The 19,278-nt window shown below is 38.0% G+C and overlaps 2 protein-coding genes across 11 annotated transcripts in view; one reads left to right on the top strand and one right to left on the bottom strand.

The window, feature by feature from the left end:
- Positions 1-19,278, bottom strand: part of WAPL (WAPL cohesin release factor) — a 144,591-nt gene that overhangs the window by 112,371 nt on the left and 12,942 nt on the right. The window lies entirely within an intron of this gene.
- OPN4 (opsin 4) overlaps positions 1-19,278 on the top strand; it is a 44,829-nt gene that overhangs the window by 23,237 nt on the left and 2,314 nt on the right. For 5 of the 9 annotated variants that reach the window (XM_065067769.1, XM_065067767.1, XM_065067773.1 and 2 more), the window contains 9 exons: positions 5,223-5,362; positions 7,272-7,405; positions 8,573-8,776; positions 10,587-10,758; positions 11,661-11,825; positions 12,981-13,088; positions 14,233-14,413; positions 17,456-17,608; positions 18,137-18,205. In XM_065067769.1, the coding sequence (XP_064923841.1) occupies positions 5,223-5,362; positions 7,272-7,405; positions 8,573-8,776; positions 10,587-10,758; positions 11,661-11,825; positions 12,981-13,088; positions 14,233-14,413; positions 17,456-17,608; positions 18,137-18,205 (1,326 nt within the window). Of the gene's footprint in view, positions 1-536; positions 5,363-7,271; positions 7,406-8,572; positions 8,777-10,586; positions 10,759-11,660; positions 11,826-12,980; positions 13,089-14,232; positions 14,414-17,455; positions 17,609-18,136; positions 18,206-19,278 lie in introns of all 9 variants that reach the window. The other 4 variants (XM_065067771.1, XM_065067775.1, XM_065067774.1 and 1 more) reach the window with 4 other exon arrangements.

Here is a 19,278-nt window from a genome sequence, read left to right as displayed (position 1 = left end):
TTTGTCTGAAAAAGAACAGACTTTTTTTTTTTTTTTTTAATCCCCAATAGTAGTTGAACTGTGTTCTTTGCATGTGGATAAGCAAAAAAGGACAACAAATATTTTTCTCATGTTATGGGCAGTGGGGTCAGGCTTGGACTTTCAAAATTGGTATGTCTTCTACTAGAAGTTAGTAACAGGTGAGATGGTTTGGTTGTTTTGTGGTGTGTTTTTTTTTTAATCATTTATTAAATAACTATTTAGAAAACCTTCTCTTTAGAAAAATGTGTATAACAAACAGATTCCCAAGACAGAATAGATGCAGGCATCGAATAATCCTGAGTTTTATCCTGATCTGGACTTCCCTCTAACCTGGGCAAATCATTTCAGAATCATGGTTTTGTCCTGACTGTAAAGGAATTCCTTTACCTTTTAGCTCTTTTCAGCCCAGTGTCTTGCGGCGTCTTGACAAACTTCATTCAGAAACACAAGTTCTGCCCTACACTGATGCTTCCTGTGGCTGATTCATTTTTTACCCCTTCTCTGCTTGTACAAAGCCTTAACAGAAGGAACTGTGTGCTGCCCTCCTGCTGAAGAAGCTGACTGGCTCCTCGCATTGGCCCGCTAGAAAGAATTCTGCCTCCTTTGTGATCAGCTGTGGCAGCAAGCCATAAATATAGAATAACAAGGCCCCATGTTGTGCTGCAGCCTCTACGGACAAGTCCAGAACAGCAAGGATTTACACATATTTATCTATCAGACATTTCATTTTCTCCAGAGTCCCAAAAAGCAACTCAAGTTTGCAAGTCTCAGTCAAGTTTACTGAACGGTAACTGAAAACAGAGTCAGTTGTGGTTTAGCTGTTTTGTCATAGGCAGTAGACAAGCATTCCTTTAGGGAGAACAAAAAGCATTTTAAGAAGGCAGGGTGCATTAAACCTTCCTGTTTCCCTCTATTCTAGTGTTTCCATAAGGACACACTTAAACCTGCTGGAAGGAAATACACTAATACAGAGCAGCTTCTAACTTCATAACTTCTAGCCACCAACTCTACTGAGGCAAATGATAGAGTAGGATTTAGAAAAGGATTACACCTGCATATGGAGGATAAAAATATCCTCCACTAAGATTATCCTTTCAAAGGGATAACAACCCTGTTTTAGGGTAAAACCCAACTGCTGAGAGTCTATTCTGAAAATGAAATTCCCACGTGACTGTTCATCATTCGTGTTTCACAGCTCTGTGAAACAGCCAGTCATGCCTAACGACAGGTTAGTGTTTTGTCAGGAATGCTGGTCTGAATCAGTGTGGCACTTCCCAAGTTCCTTACCACACCAAAATTGTTCGTTTGTTTACGCAAAACTACAGTGTAAATAAATAATAAATAGTAAATGACATGCCTATTAGAGTTTAAAAACACAAATTATTTTACAGGACTAGAAAAAGACCAGTTTTCATATATACCTGAACAATATTATAAAACTTGCTTTTAAGGTTGACTAAAATGCCATCCTTGGTTAGAAAGTATGTTCTTCAACTGACCCTTGGTACTTACTGTGAAGACATTTTGTTACATTACAGTTACTACCTTGATGTCTTCCACAGTTTCCATGACTGTTTTCTTTGCTTGCTTGGGAAATGTGCGTTATTGATACTGACTGTTAGGAAGTTGGTGCTTCCCAAAGAATTGTTTCCTACAGAATTAATACCAGTCTAAGCCACCCACAGCACAGTAGGCCCGTGAATATACTGGCACCCAGTGGTCCAAAGCCTCAGGTACAAGCATCTTCTATTTGTTCACTCAGGAAAGCTGTAGTCCACTGTCCATCTACTGGAAAATGTCCAAAATTTAGCTTCCAGTTCAGTTTCTTTGTGCATCTGGTGATATTTTGAACCATGTTACATTAAATAAACTGTGGTGTTTTATCACATGGGGGAGAAATAATGAAGTGCTGCTTTTGCCTGTTCATTTTTCTTTATTCTGAGGTGTTTATAGAAAGAAGGCTGAACAGAAAAACATGCATGGCAACAATGCTATGTGTTATCAGTGCCACTGAAATAGTTGTTCAGAGTATCCTCAAAGGACAGTTGCTACAGTGGGGATGGCAGCAGTGGGATTTCTATTCTCTCTTGCCAACCAAGTACTTATACAACAGAAAACAGACTAAACAAGGCTAATCTGCTGGAGAAACTGAACAGGTAAAAGTTTGGGAATTACCTCATTTCTTGACTAACCTGCTGACCTGATTTCCTCTAGCACTATCTTTTTCCCCTGTCCTTTCTTTTGGCGTACAATTCCATTAGAAGATCTAGAGCTGAACTGGCACGAGTTTTCATCTTCTGCTAAGGAAGCTGTATGCATGCAACTCTGTGATGAATTTGCAGTACTTAGGCCTGATCTAACGCCTTGTCAGTCAACTAGCACCTTTCTTTGACTTAAGCTTTGAATCAGACCAGCATTTCCAACCAAAACAGCAAAATGAACCTTTAAAATAATTGTCTTTTTCCTCTTAGAGAACAGCCAGAGTTGGACCTCATGGTAAAAAAATCTCAGGCCTACAAGAAACGGACACTAAAATGTTAATTTATTCCTCTTTTCCACAGATCTTTTATTTGCCCACATATTTATTATTATTTATGTCCTATTACTGCTCCTATATAACTATTTTTCCTTTATTTTTTTCACACCTGACATTTTTATTGATTCTGAACTTGTTTCATTCCTGAATAAGGAATTTTGAAGTCTTCCACTGACCCTGAGATAACCTTTCTTCTCTTGTGATTTCTCTGTGTATTTATATTTCTTTTAATTTTTTCCTTGTCCTTAGTCCTCCACAAATTTAATTCAAATTAAAGCCATTTTAATCTGTTCTTTGTAGCCAAAACAAGCTCCTTTAGTTGCTTCATTTCAGTTACCGTGATCAAGTTCTGATTAAACGGATGGTTACAGAGAAAAACATAAGAAATCCCCATTCCATTAACAATCATCATTAACTCTATGTAGAACAGCAATTAAAAAATGTTCTAGCCACAAGGCTAAGGAGAAGAAAGAAACCCCAAACCAAAGAACTTGATTTCATTTATTTAAAACTGGTTTATCTCAGACTGTCCCCCTCTACTTGCTCTTAGTATGGGATTTTGTTATTTTACTGGCAGCATGTTAAGCACAGCTATTTCTACCTAGGCAAGATGCCCATTGATGTTCATGATGTGATGCTAGCTTATTTGCTGCAGGAACCTGAAAAATAGTCACGATACTGTCATTTAGTTAGTGTGTCAGCCTAAACATTTTCCTCCAATTATAATAACACCCAGAGCTACCTTTTAACTCTCGAAGATCAGAGTATCTGTCCAGCATTTGATTACTGCTAATGAAGAACCCCAGGGAGCATGCTCTAGCTGTTGAGGATTGCTGTGGGCAGATCTTCAGCACACAAGCAAAGACAATCTCTTCCAGAATTCCAGACACTCCTGGGGTTCACCTCTCGGTACCAGCACACTGGTTTTAAATATGCATTGTCTCTAGTAACTTCAGCCCAGTCTCAGAAATACATTCAGAAGTAATATCTGCCTCTGATGCCTTAAAATACCCATTTCCTTTCATAAATGGGATGTCATTAAAGGCATTTCTGCGTCACACTCTAACAGTGAATGACAACTACTAACACAACTGTAGCTTAAAAGGGAGAACTTAATACCTACCTCTGTGCACTTTCCTCTTTTCCCACCAGCAACCTTCCTTTTCCTGGGAAGGAATGATGGAATATGACAGCTGTGCCCTCAACTGCCAGCACTGGTGATTGGAAAGAACACATCCAGCCCCATAGCACGATTTAAGCTTGATACAGGCACAGACCTTGGTACAGTCAATTCCCTTGCCGTCAATCCTAGGCCACAGACAAGTTGACAGGTTTCACAGCAGGCGGGCTACAAACAACTCAATATCTCCTGAGCTCTTCCCGGCCCTGGTGCGATTCTCATAGCTCAGCAGCTGAGGAATGGCATGGCCGCAGCTTGCAGGCTTGAGCTCTGAGCAATGGCCATGGCATGCCATTCCAGAGAGAGCGCCACCCTTGATAAGAAAAGCCTGGCTACGAAGAGGAGACTGGATCTGTCCGTGCAGATGAATGAGGATGAGGCTTGCTATTTTTCATGGGTCCATTAGCTGGTTGGAGCTGATGCCAAGACACATTTAGGACAGTAGCAGTTGTACAGAGGTGAGTGGTTACATCTCCTTGCCTGACCTTATATCAAAAGGCAGCAGAACAGTGATGGTTTGGACAGCTGTTCTCTTCTCCTCTTCAATTTATATCAGGTCATCCTGCTTCCTGGGTGCTACCCTATTGTTTGCCTCATTACTAATCTGGGATCACTCGGCCTGAAATGTGTTTGTGGCTTCTGATACTTCTCTAGAAAAGGTTTTTAAATTACTATTTAAAATGCTGTAGTCTTCAGACTTAGCCACTGTATTTTGCTATGAGTTATTAGCTGATTAAATGCTTTCACCAAGTGCTTTATCACATACTTCACAGAGCAAAATACCCTCATTCAGTGTGGAGCAAAACCAGAATTGGTATGGAAGCCAGGCACAAGGTATAAAGGATTTGCATTTTTGTTTTTCTGATCCTTGATTTAGTTTCCAAAAGACTCTCGTCCAGTGCTGTTAGGATTTTGCTAACAAGGTCTTGAGGGCAGGTCACAATTTGGTGTTATTCAGTGGGAGAGAAGAAATAGCCATCCTACTAAAGGAACAAATGCATGTTTATCTGTAGAAAATCATTCCTGTGTAGTTAGGTAAGTCTAGCCAGTGATGTCAGAGAACAGAAATCACACATCACAGCTACAGAAACTTTCCCAAAATGAAAACTACAGAAAATTTACTTGCTCTTAAGTACTGCATTACTTGATGTGAGATGCAATGGAAAGGGTCCCTTTCTGCCTTCTCTTCTTCTCCTCTACTCGTCTATATTCTTCTCTTTCTTTTCAGAAATAACAGATTGTTTTTTTTCACCACAATTCTAAACCAATAGTAAACATATAAACTGCCCTTTAGCCTTTGTACTGCTGATGCCATATTTATCTCCTGAAGATGATCAAAAGTAAATGTTATTTGAAAGTAAATAGCCTATTCCGATTTTTTTTTTTCTTGCTGTATTTTTGCATTCTTGACCATTTCCTCTTCTAGAGAAGCACATGCCAGCTTTTTCAGTGAAGTCTGACAATGTACTTTTTATTCCACAAAAGATGACGGTGCAAGATGTTCCTGGTGCCTTTCCTACAGTGGATGTCCCAGACCATGCCCATTATACAATTGGAGTAGTCATTCTTCTAGTGGGGATCACAGGAACTCTGGGTAATTTCCTGGTCATCTACGTTTTCTGCAGGTATCTTTCTTTTGGATGTTTTTTTTAAATAGTCAAATTTACAAACAGTACCTTCACTGTGCTCTGCAAATGCAGCACAGGCGTACCATGAGACTACTGCACAGACATAGTAAAGAGACATTGCTGTGGGGAAAAAAGTGGCAACCTGCCACCTCCCTCTGACTTCCTCCCATTAACCATAAGCAGAGACAAATTGTTAGTGACATTGCAAAGAATCCCTCAGATATGGCAAGCAATAGAAAAGCAGCCAAAGCAGAAACCTTCCAGTGATGTTTTTTCTACTGGCTGAACTATTTCTGCACTGGTCTGATGGGATGTTTTGCACTGGTGTTTCCCACATATCTTCTCTAGTTTAGATATTTCCTTTCTCCTGCTGCTTACTACTCAGTTTCTTTTCTCCTTCTGTTCATTACTGGCCATGTCTCTTGTTTTCACATTTTCTAACACTTGGCTTATTTCCTTTTAACTGAAGCCACATTCCAACTTTTATATCTGAAGGAAATTGGATCTCTGACAAAAATGTGATATTTTCACCATTTCTGTTCACTCATCTTGTTTCTGTTTTGTCACACTGGGGCAGAGCATTGGCATGATGTCCAGGCCAGTGAGCTTCTACTTCATGATTGGTCTTTAGGCTCTAATGTAATAAACAAAAATAACAGAAGTTATATGCTAATTTGGCTGTGTTAAGTTAAATCACTAGAGTGTGGGTGGTAGTCTGATTTTCAAGACTATGTTTACATGGTGCGTTAAATGGCAGGTTTCATTATGTGCATTAAGAGTAGATACCAACACTTAAGTGTGAATGACATGGCCTTAAGAACAGAAAAGGTGTTGCCATGCGGACCAGATATGTGAGGATGAAGCAGATGCACCACCTCAGCTCTTTGGCTGGTCCCACACAAGAAATCCAGTCATGACAGTTGCACTGAAGGACACAGTTTGTCTTCATTTGAAGATGTTATGAAGACAGAGAGGGATACTGACAGCAAGGAAACAAGTACATCAGAAGTTTGGAGAACACATCAGATGCCTACAAAGCAGTCTCATGTAATGGCAAACTGTAGCTGTCTGAAATAGAAATATGTTCAGTAACTTTGTAGACTACTGAACAAATACAAGCAGCCCATAAGCATCTCCTAATAATATCGCCTTGCTCCTAAATGGACAGATAGTTGAGAGTAGTCCTAGTGATTGATTCTGGATCAGTGCAAAGAACTTTCATTTATTCTGGTATTTTCCAATTGTGTGTAAGACTGAAAATTTGAGAAAGGAGCGAAAAAGTTACACTAAGCCCCAAACTGAGGAGCTCTCAGTTGAGGTTTTATGTGTACCCTTTAAAACACTGTGCCATAGTAGCATGAATAACATACACAGGCAGGATACACTGAAGGCTCACTATTGATCTCTTTAACGTCAGTGTCTGGGCCAGTGAAATGAGTGTCATAGAGAAGAACTGATGTAAAACAAAATGCTTAATGTGGTACATAGTGAGTTTGTTTAATCCCTGGATTTGGAAGTCACTGTTCATCTTATCAGCAGTAGAAAATGCGCTCTCCTCCTCCTGCTTAACATGACCCAGATCCAGCAAATCCATAGAGTACAGCAAGTTTAATTTCCTGTTAATCATGGACATGCAGTGCAGTGGGTCAGGATATTTAAAGAACAATATGATTTATCCTCAGCACTGAACTGGTTATCAAAACAATCCTCTAATGTGAACAGGAGCATAAGAGTGTAAAACTGAGCCTTGCTTATGTTCTCTCATGAGGGAACCGAGAAGCACTCTGCTCCAACTTGCTCTGTAGTTTGCGTTGATATTTGTGAAGCCATCACAGCTCACAGTAAAGAGTAACGCCACAATTCACAGTGCAGAAGTGTTTAGCAACTTTCCTTCTGATCTTTGCAGGAGCAGGAGCCTTCAGACTCCAGCCAACGTATTCATCGTCAATCTAGCTATTAGTGACTTCCTGATGTCTATTACGCAGTCTCCAGTTTTTTTCACCAATAGCCTCCACAAACGCTGGATTTTTGGTGAGAAAGGTTTGTATATATTCTTTCTAAGATATCACAAAGTATGTTCTTACCATAGTGGTAGTTAAACTGTCATACTATTGTCTTATCTTCAGGTACACTTGCAATATGGAGAACATTTCTCAACATTGTTTCAATGTTGACACAAACGTTTGAACATTTTTGTCTGTGTGCAGTGAATACCTTCCCACCAGGGAGAGGCAAATTACAGACATGAGATAGATACAAAAGCAACATTAGCACTGTAAGACACAGGACTAGTCGTCTTGCCAGTATTCTTCCCCAGTCATCTCACAACTTAGTGACTGGCAGAGTCCTATGACAAAGAAGCACCACCCTGCAACACACCAGCTTAAAAGCTCTTCTTGGACTTGCACCTGGCAAGTGAGGCAAGAAAGCCTGGCAAAAGTGAGTTTTCACAACAGAAATATTAACTGAACATTTCCTGGGCAGTAAGAAAATGTGGCATGAAGCTGCTTTCATTCTTCCTACATAACTGTAGTAAGAGGAAGACTAGTCTTTGCCTCTTGAAGGGGTAGTGACAGAGAGGCAGTTCAGAGAAGCAGTGTTGCTGTTTTGTTCTCTGATGACCAAAAGCAATTTTTTTTTCTAGTCCCACAAAGCATTCAGTTGCATGTACATTAGAATAAAATTAAAAACAAACACCCCATTAAAAAATGACCAATGCCTGCTTTTAGTCATTAGGTTGTTTGAATAATTAAAATCACTCATTAATATATTCATAGTCTGCATATTTACTTGACTTTGAGATATAAATGGATCCATAATATCAAAGCAGCTATAGCCCATTGTTAAGCAAAACAGCTGTTTCTAAGGGAGCTGCAGTAACACTGGAGTTAAACAAGATATTAATGACTGTTGAAATGATCCCACTAGAAACATCAGAAATCAGTGAGCAAAAATACGTTAAGTATCCCTGTCTCTCCAGCAATTCAAGCAAACAAAATCTTTGAAGTTTATTTCCATGGATAATGTCATTAGCAAGACAGACAGCAGATTTGAAATAGCATTACAACTTCAGGAAAACTGAAGTTCCATTGCTGCACAAATTCCAAAATACATTAGTTTGCAAGAAACACAGACTTGAACTCTCCCAGAAATTAATTAGCATGGGTAGATTAATTTCACTGCTACTTCTGTCATCTTCATTGAAAGGCTGTGAGCTGTATGCCTTCTGCGGAGCTCTTTTTGGCATTACATCTATGATTACTTTGATGGTGATTGCCTTGGACAGATATTTTGTCATCACAAAGCCTCTGTCTTCTGTTGGAGTGACGTCTAAGAAGAAGGCCCTAATAATCCTGGTAGGAGTCTGGCTGTACTCTTTGGCTTGGAGCCTCCCACCCTTCTTTGGATGGAGTAAGTGAAATGGAATAAGTTTTTTATCCCTCATAGCACTGGATTAAAGATCAGTTACAGTTATAGAAGAGGGTTGAATTAATGGCTTTCATACTAGACTTGAATAAATCAATTTGAAGAAAACTGATAAAATACATATTGAAACTGAAGATCTCTAGTCAAAAGGAAAAATTTCAGTGTTTATTACAGCATATCACATGGCAATGGCACTTTTCCTTAAGCTCATTACTTACTGAATAAAGAACAGTAGACAAAGTCAAGGCCAAAATTTATGAAGGATGTATCTGCACACCTACTTCTGTTGAGCCAATATGAAAGTGAAATGAATTGGTTTTTTTCTGATCCCTTTTTTCCTCCCCAAAGGCACTGTGAAAGATAGTTCTGTCAATCTGAATTTCTTTATAAAACAGGAATGCAGTCTGAGTATTTTGTGCAAGCACATCTTCAGTGAGTCTTGACTGTGTTCTAGGTGGGCAAATTGCACTCACTAGGTGTTGGTCACATTCTCCATTCAGCCATTGGTATCTTCACTAAGGCTTCCAATAGGGATAGCATTTAGTAATAACTACCTAACTACTTTGCTTCTGTAGATGTGAAATTTATGCCTGCAAATTGGAACATACATATAGCATCTTGACCCTTGCAACTTGTAACAAAAGGAGTTTCTGTTACTCTTTGTTTTCTGTGAGCCTCTAGTTTCAGTCAGTGTATTAGAAAGAACTCATCATTCAAAACTCCTGCTCATTATTGTGCTCCCTAATTCCAGAAGAGAATGTGTCAGCTCAGCTGAGCTGAGAATATAGCAGTGTTTGATTTTCACAAAGGATGCTGCAGCCAACTCAGTTTCTGAGTAGAATTACAGCAGATTTTTGTTATTGTCATTCTGGTCCCTCATGAAGCACGTTTAGGCAGGCAAACTACAATACTGGGAGAAGCAACTTTTAGTTGAACAAGAGGCTGTTAGAATGACAAAATGACAATATAGTCTTACATTCTTAATAGGAGAAAGTGGAATAATTGCTTGAAGGGTGTTATTACCTTGTAATTAGATTCTACTACTATCCACAGTACTAACTCTCATATGGTAATTAGATGCATACGAGCATATCTGGTGCAATACGTTTAAGAATTCAACAGAAAATATCACTGTAAACCATGCAAAGTAAAATGCAAAGGTAAAAAGTTATTGCTGTTAACAATTTCTTTACTTCACAGTTTGACACAGTTCCTTTAAGAAGATTATGTTTTATGTCAGGCAGAATATTATGTATGTATGTGGGGTTTTTTCACTTGTACTCAAACTTTGCTTTGACAAAATTAATTTGATCTGCACAATAAATCTCTCTCCTTTGCACAGTAAATTATCTGCACAAGCTTAAAAAACTGGTAGCTAGAGCAATCAGTTTCATTTCACTCCTTTGGAAGATGGCAAATTGACATGACATGACATGACATGACATGAAGATATTTAAAAACAATACAGGTTGGATCCAAGACCCACTGAAGTATTTGGAGAGATGCCATTTGACTATGTTGAGCTTTAAACAATATTAAGAACTAAACCAAAATGATTCACTTTTCCAATCTGAAGCCTTAGACTGCTAAACATAAATACAACAGGGCCACACAATAAAAGCAAAAAAAAAAAAAGAGGTGCTTTAAATGAAGAATCATGTATGCTTTTAAACTCTTTTTCCCTCTAACAGAAAAGGACTAAATGCCGTGTTATTCTGAGTATTTTTCTCTAAGTCTTGGACTCAGAATAAGAAGCAATCCATGGCTTATGACTTCTCCTGCCTTTTTTTTCTAGGTGCGTATGTTCCTGAGGGTTTGCTGACTTCCTGTTCATGGGACTACATGACTTTCACACCATCAGTCCGCGCCTACACGATGCTTCTTTTCTGCTTTGTCTTTTTCATTCCTTTGATTGCTATCATATACAGCTACATCTTTATATTTGAGGCTATCAAGAAGGCCAACAAGTAAGTAGCCAGCAGTCTTCAGTTTTTACCTTCTGGTTAAGTGACAGCTTCTTTTCTTGAAACAAAGACTAACAGAAGCTTCGGGAAGCTTTTCAATTTTAATTTGTTTGCACGACTAAGACAGGAAACTAAACAAGAATTCTGTCAGTAGCCAACATGGTAAGAATTGTGCTCCTTAGCAAACCATTCCTGAATTTAAACCAGAGCTGTTCAGTATATTGTCTAATGACATGGAGAAGGGTATGAGTAGCAACAACGGAAATCGGAAGGATAAGGAAGGACTACAGAAATTAACCAACAAAACGAAATACTACGGGGACATCAGAGACATGTAACAACAGTGTATCAACAACTATTCCACAGAAAAACAGATGGAATTGAACTACAAAACCCATGTTTAACAAGGGTGAAAAATATGTAAAACATTTCATCACGGGTCTCTGAAACAAAAACTATTGTAAAATTAAAGGCCAATGTCTGCCACTACATTTGTAATCTGTAGATATCTGTCTTGCAGGTGTCAGAATATCTAGTCCCAGAGCTCAGAAGCACAGGGCAAGAGGAAGGTAGCAAAATCAGATCAAGGGAAGTAAAGGCTTCTCTAACTATATTTAATATTGCATTGTTCAATTGGCTTGAATGCCTGATTTACGTGGAAATTCTTCTGGTACAGGACTATTTTCTTCACTGAGGCACATGTGAATTTTGCCATTGATTAGCTCAATAAAAGTGCATTGAATTGTGAACGAGCTGTCACATACATACATTAACACACATTAAAAGTGCATGACTTTTAGCATGAAATAGCATAAAAGTAATTGTTGCCCCATTTTATGAAGCTATTGGCTCAATTCCCTACCTCCTTTTTTTTTTTTTCCCTGTTGTATGTTTATTTCCCCTAGGTCTATCCAGACATTTGGATGCAAACATGGAAATAAAGAATGCCAGAAACAGTATCAGAGGATGAAAAATGAGTGGAAGATGGCCAAAATTGCACTGATTGTCATCTTGCTTTACGTCATCTCATGGTCACCATACTCTATTGTTGCTCTGGTAGCTTTTGCTGGGTAATTATGAATATATCAGCAAAGGAATATTCAGTGAAAGCAAAAGGTGTGAAATTGTAGAAGACAGATGAAAGTCAAAGCTACCTGTCAAGTTTAATGCCTGAAGTGCATCCAAAACATTCATATATTTAGGAGTGACAGTTAACAAATGAGGCACATGCTGACTGTGATTTTTTTTCTTAGTTTGATTTAAAAAAAAAAAATCAGGAAGGTTATTACTGGCAATATAACATTACTGTGCTGATGATTTCTGAATGCAGATGATTCTCTATGCTGGGTTATTTGAACCATATGAACTTTATTTAGCAGCAAAATGCTATATAAGGTGCCCAAAAAGATCCACTCGGGCTGTTTCTCTTTTCTTCCTTTACTTACAAAAGTCTGTTCAGTTTTTTGTGTTACAACAAGCTGCTGAAATTCCTTATGTGTATAAGCCAGTTCAAAAATAGTAAATACTTGTATTAGGGAGCTTTCTTCTGACCAAGACCTTATGAGTTACTTCATTCTGTCTTCAAAAACCAATTGGCTGATAGCAGCATGGCAGATATACATAAATCATAATTCTTTTCTCATTTAGAGTCACATCACCTGCATATATGCATGGTCACAGTAACACATGAGCATAACATATGACATGTGAAAATACTTTCCCTTCACTGTTTAGTTCAGAAAAATACTTCCCTTTCACTTCTCAGTTCAGATCAGGCAAAAAACAAAGTCTGAATAGGAAAATAGGTTTATGAGTCACCTGACCCTATAATGCCTCATTCTGCACACCTATTTAGGAATACATTACTCAGCAAGTATATCTGCTGAGTTTGGAACAGATACACTGATGAATGCACATTCACTTATTGAAGGCTGACTTTGTCCCTAAGATAAATAACATGGGAATTACCACCATCCTGAGTCATAGTAGTGAACTGCTGTGAGAAGCCCCAAGAAAATCATGTTCCTCAGAAATGCAGTTAGGTTGGTGTCGATCTTTACAGTCAAAGGATGTAAAATTTGTTCTCTCACTGTTTGGATAGAGAACTCCACCTTTTACTCTCTCTGGAGCACTAAGAAAGTATTGTGTTGTCAGTGTATAACTGCATAGACTACACAGAACTCAATATTAAATATATAATACATTATACATTTGCACTACTCTAGGTATTCTCATGTCCTAACACCGTTCATGAACTCTATACCAGCCGTGATTGCCAAAGCTTCTGTCATCCATAACCCAATAATTTATGCCATCACTCACCCCAAATACAGGTAAGTTCACTCTTAAAAGCTATGTTTAATATAGCAAAGAAAATCAGACAGTAACTTGGCACTTTCAGGACTAGAACCTGAGTTCCACTCCATCTGCCCATTTTACCTCTGCAAGACAGCCTTGCTTTCCCCAAAAAAAACTTCTCAAAGCCATATAAATATCAGTGGAACTTGTACTTAGAACAAACTACTGTACAGATGGGAATTAAGAGATGTTTATGGATACTGATCTGTACTTATATATTACAGGATAAAAGATGGAGAACTTCCCACCCCAAAGGAAAACACCATAAAGTTTTAAACTATCGATCTGTCAGTGTTGCAAATAGCAGCTTGTTAAATTAACCAGGCCAGTGAGAGATGCAATTCCATAAAGTCAAGCTACCTCTTCCCTTCCTTGTTTTGTGCATCTTCCCCACCTTTCTTCAAGCTTTAATTTTTCAGATAGTATTTCTTCTGAGTTGTAACAGCTAGGCTCATTATCATATCAGGTTCAGATGCAGGCTGTGAGATCTAAGGGATGGCAGCAAAACCATAAATATGTTGCTGTTTCACCCTTTACAAAGACCTGCTGGGGAACTAGATAGATAAGAGGGGAACACGAACATCTGAGCGGGGAAGGCTTGGGAGGAAAATGAAAGCTAGGCAAAAGAATTTCCTTATATTGCATATGAGGAAAGAAATACTGTAATATAACTGCACTTTTTATCCAACTCCACAGATAGCTGGCAAACAGATGTGCAAGTGGAAGCTAGAATAGCTGCTTAAGGGAAGATTAAAATAATTCATTACGTGGTACTTCTGCAAGGTTCAGTTTAAAGGGACAGAATTTTATTTTTGCCCTGATTAAGCTGAAAGCAGATAAAACATCATTTTAATAGCTCACTTCAGTTTGAAGAGTTATACTTTAATGCCCTTTCCTGCCAAGCAATAAATTTGAGTTCTGCAGAACACTGTGAATAAATGATCTTGCAGGGTGATTATATAGGAGACATTGGATGTCTGGAAGACTCTTTTTGTACCCAGTAATTTTCCAGTCCATGCAGCATTAGTTCACCTCTCTGAATAAATGCATTGTTTATGATGACTGAATTTTTGTGCTAACAGAAAAAAAATCTGACTGGTTCTACCTCTCATCCATTAGAAGAGCCATTGCAACATATGTTCCTTGCCTTGGATCCCTGCTGAGAGTTTCTCCTAAAGACTCACGGTCTTTCAGCAGTTATACCTCCTCCCGACGAGCAACTGTAACCAGCCAGTCTTCTCAGATAAGTGGGCTGCAGAAAGGAAGAAGGCGACTGTCTTCTCTCCCTAACAGTGAATCAGTAAGGGAGACAATTCCCATACATCCATTTTTAATTGCAAAGCAATTCATTTTCATATAAAGTCCTTCAAAGTGGTAGATTCTTTAGATGAAAGGCATCACGGTGCTCATTACAAGGGCTTCAAAGAAAGCAGAGAGACAAAGTGAAATAAAAGACAGAAGGCTGACGTGTAAAAGCAGAACGTAGATCTTTGTATTTTTGATGGTTTGTGACATTGAAGAAAGAGCAGAAAGATGGAACAATAGAAATTTGGAAAGGGAAGCTTAGAGTCAGAGCACCCTTGAAAGTCTGATCATACTTCCAGGACATACCTGTTTGACCACAGATTTGGAGGCTTGTCACACACAAAAAAGAAACTGCTGGTCACTAAGCAGTTCTCTAGGGAAAGCAAGCTGGTAATGAAACAGATAATGCGTTCTGGAAGTGAAGTGGGCTGTATTTGGAAACATTCATCATCAGATTTAGACAAATCAGTAAATCCATTACAGAATCATTCTCACAGAAGACCTCAGCAGCTTGCTGCTGCCAGTCTAAGCGAAGTTTTGCACAGCAACTGGAAACAGGGCAAATATTTGTTATCCTATGCTTTCTCTTGCAACCCAAAATTACATTACTAAGTAACTAGGCACATTAGTTAGTTCTTTGCAGTTGTTTTAAATCAAATTTCCAAATATATGAAAAGCCATGATTCCCTCAGTGATTCTTTTTCACAGTCAGGATAATTATTGTGTCTGTTCCAGTCAAGTGCTGAATTCTGACAGTTGTTTTTAACAGTAATATTTCAATTTCTTTGCACTCTATACCTTTTGACTTCTTGGTCCCATCAAAATGAAATTGTTCTGACTAGAAGCCACCATTCAGGAAGAATGTTTTAAAATTGGCTCATAAAACCCAAAACATTTTATATTGCATCTCATAGATTGTGAATCCTGATTCTTAAAAAACAACGGACTTCTTCAGCAACACTGTGTGTTCTTGTAATGCTATCAGTGCTGGGAAGGGGAATGATACAATTCAAAAATTCTTTCTGCTTATGAAAGCAACTCTTAATACTCAAGGTAAAACAGTGGAATGGAGCATGAAAATTACCCAAAATAAAGAAATTACAAATAATTGGGATGCTTCAGTCTGGAATTTTCTATGAGCCTTGAGTAAATCTGGATCTTGTTCAGAACAATGATAGAGTCAAGTTTTTCTGACAAGAATATGTTTCCCTTAACTATTTGATTTGACCATATCTGGCTTATTAGCAGTTCAGGTGAAGTAAGGGCTCAAGTTTAAAAGAAACTTGCTTCAGTGCTCACTTATAATTTATTTCAGGCTTTTTTGCATCATATGGGGCTCAATTAAACTATAAGATTTCAAGACATACACTCAAAATCCAAAAATGCAGTACCTATCCTGCCACATATTTAATGTTGAGGCTGGTCATCAATGTAAGCCGATAAACTATATGCATTTTTTTCTACTCCTGTGCATGCAAAGATATTCTGCACCTTGGAAAATCCTGAAGAAACAATTTCCAGACAGTTCTTTCCAATGAAAAGGGGCCAAGCTCCAGAACAGGTCCTCAGAAAATAAAGTTGCCTCCATTTTAAAATTCAGTCAAATAGGACTGTAAGTGCTAATACACTCTATGCCAGGAAAGGGAAACAGAGTACACATTAAAATAAAAATGCTGGGAAAATGGCCTAGTCCAACTTCATTTGCTTCAGCAGGAAAACATATGTTTAGATTGTCCTTCTGGATGTTTTGTTATGCTCTTCTAAAAAATCTTCCATGGGGACATTTCAGTCTGGAGACACTTCACTCTGTAGGTTCATCTTAATAATTGCCTTCTCAAGAGTTAGAAAGCTGCTTCTGAAAATATAATCTTGATTGTCACTGTTCCAAATTAAATTCATTTTTCCTTCCCATGCTTCTGTGTTGCCCTTATCCTTTCCCACAGTTACAGGAAAAAAGGTCCTGATCCTCCTTAGAAGCAATCAATCTGTTATGTAATAAAATTGTCATATAGCATCACCAATCAGGATTCTGTCTAAGAAGTAAAAGACTTATCAGGCCAGTTTCTCCAATTCCATCAATGTTCAGGTTTTTCTACACATCTTATTATAATTTTCTTCTTTGGGGAAATTTTATCAAAGTGTCAATAATTGAAAATATCAATAATTGCTTTAGGTATTTTTAAGCAATTATATATGCTCATCTAATGAAAGCTACATGCAGAGCACAGAGATTGCTTATGAAAAACCCTTGCTGCATGAAAAAAATTTAAGGAAGTATATCGCACTGTTATGTTCCCCCATTTTAAGGCAAGGTGCACTGCCAAACAGAAAATAGGCTGGTTTGCCATGAGCTGCTCATCACAAACCCATCAGCTGTTTCATTGTTTCATTATGATCTATAGAATTCAGTGAAATTCTGTGATTCCTCATCATTGTAGTGAAAAGGATGACAGAGTGAGGAACAGGAACTTTTTTACTTACTTGGATCGGGATTTTTTGTCTTTTTGTTTTTCTGTTTTCCCATTCATTGGAACAAAGTTTATAAAATCAGGGCTACTTGATGAAACAAAATATTTCTAAAGAACTGATTGTGCAGTCCCCAGACATTTCCTTCTATTTATTTCTGCTTCCAACCACACCACTTTGGCCCTATTTCCTCCAAATGCCTGTGCTTCCTCATTGGGTATTTTATGGAAATACTCTCCTCAAAGCTACAAGGTGCATCAGAGAAGTTTCAACAACAGTAAATAAAGAAACCCTATTTTGTTTGAAAATTTGCAGTGTATCCTGTGGAGGCGAAAATAAAAAAAAAAAAGAGTAAGGCAAATTTTAGACTCAACAGACTTGATGGTTTTGTTTGTATCTCTTATAAGCAAAGACTTCATGAAGTCATACATGGCATAACTTTTGTGAAATGTCTTTTATACTGTGTCTGTCTCTTTTACAATTCCTGTCTGGGTAAAACTGATTCTCATGGAGCAAAATGGAACAAAGTCTAAGCAAGCTGAAGTGATTGTTTTTGCTGTACTCGTTTTAGGACTGTACTGACACAGAAACCGATACCCTCAGTGTGTTCTCCAGACTTGCTAGCAGGCAGATTTCCTATGAAACAGATAAAGACACAACTCAAACTAGTGACCTAAGAGCCAAACCTAAACTGAAGAGCCATGATTCTGGGATATATCAGAAGGTAAAAGACTGCAGAATATCTAAATTGTCTGACAACTGGTAGGTTAACAAATCTGCACATTTTACCATAATTAATCATGAAGGCTCCTGCCAAGAAGATGGAGATAACCTATGAGTTAACACAATCAGTAATGACTTACAGGCTGTAAAAGGTCATCAGCTTTTTATTTCCACCCTGGTTCATTATTCAGCTGTATTTGTTGCATTTCTGACAAGCAATGGTGCTGTTTTAGTGAATTTAGCATCTGAATGGTATGTTGTCTTGTGTTTAAAGTGTGTATTCTGTAATATTTGTATTTCGCTGTCCAAATTACTTGGTCAGTCTTTCTGTTATGTCGCCATTTGCTATCAAATGAAAACATACGATGAAAGGTAAAAAACAAGGCTGTATTTAGCATATCACTACTTTTCAGTCAGTGCTCCACTAATGCCAGTTTTCTTTTTACTGTACTTTGTATTTTATGTATGTAAAATATTGTGACGTACCTATAGGTCATTTATCTCTTTCTTATTTGTGCCCATTTTTCAGACACCTGTAGATATTGAAGACATATCCATGGAGGAACTGAATGCCACAGAGTACACTACTACACCTACTGTAAGAACTGTTATTTTAACACTTGGAATGGGTCTAACTAACCAAGGGAACAAAAACTAATGACATTCCCAGTCTCTGAGGGCAAATTAAGTTATTTCTTGAGTTGCAAAAATTAAATTATACTCCTAGTAGCATATTGAACAAACATGACTACAAAGGGTAGGTCATTGCTGAAACTAAGCAGAAGGAGAACATATGCTACAGGGTTCTCCTTTAAGTCCAACCACTTCAAGGAACTTGAATATTTTTTTGAATTCAGTAGGTTCCCTGATAAAGTCTGTGATTTTCTTAGTGGAGCACAGAAGCATTCATTTTGTGCCATCTTTATAGGAATAATATACACAGTAAGCTGAGATAGCCATTCTGATGGCTGTACCTCTGAGACAGCCATAGTCTTGTGGCAAGTACTGCTGTGCAAATTGATATTGTTAGCTATTTAATGTTCTGTTTTGAGTAGCAGCAAATATTTAAAAAATGCAACTTGGAAGAAATCAAGGTAAGTTTTTGAAACATGCCATATCACCTATTCCGTAAGATGTTGTGTTAGTGTCTATTTCTTCTTCTGTGTATCAAAGCTACGGCATACTGATAAAACTTTTTTGATATCTGCCACAAGTGAATTGACTTGCTCTAACTCTTGACAAACAGGGAAATAAAAGGCTTGACAGGTGAAAACAAGACAGTTTTATCTTTGCAGTATTAACCCAAATGTAATATAAACAAATTACCTTATTGTTAGTATTAAGCTATTGCTAGCCTGATTCTAACACGCTAATTTTTTGGTCCTGTGCAAGTGACAGCTCACATTGCTATTGTCAAAAAACGCTTATTAATCTTCCCCTCAATTCCAGTTTTCAAGTCATTCTCTAGTTTGCTTCCTCCTTCAAACTATCCATGCTGTTATCACCACATTGTACATCACCTCCTGCCCAAATGAACCTAAACAGTCCCTCTTTATGGACAGACTTCTTCCTGCATTGAAATAATAGACTGTCTGAGCATATTCGCAGCACTTTTGTTCATAGTCGAATGTTCTGTCATTAGCCTGGTTTTCATCAAAGTAGACCAGCTCT

The sequence above is a fragment of the Columba livia genome, chromosome 6 (genome assembly GCF_036013475.1).
Source record: "Columba livia isolate bColLiv1 breed racing homer chromosome 6, bColLiv1.pat.W.v2, whole genome shotgun sequence".
NCBI lineage: Eukaryota > Metazoa > Chordata > Aves > Columbiformes > Columbidae > Columba > Columba livia.
This window is presented reverse-complemented; position numbering and strand designations above follow the sequence as displayed.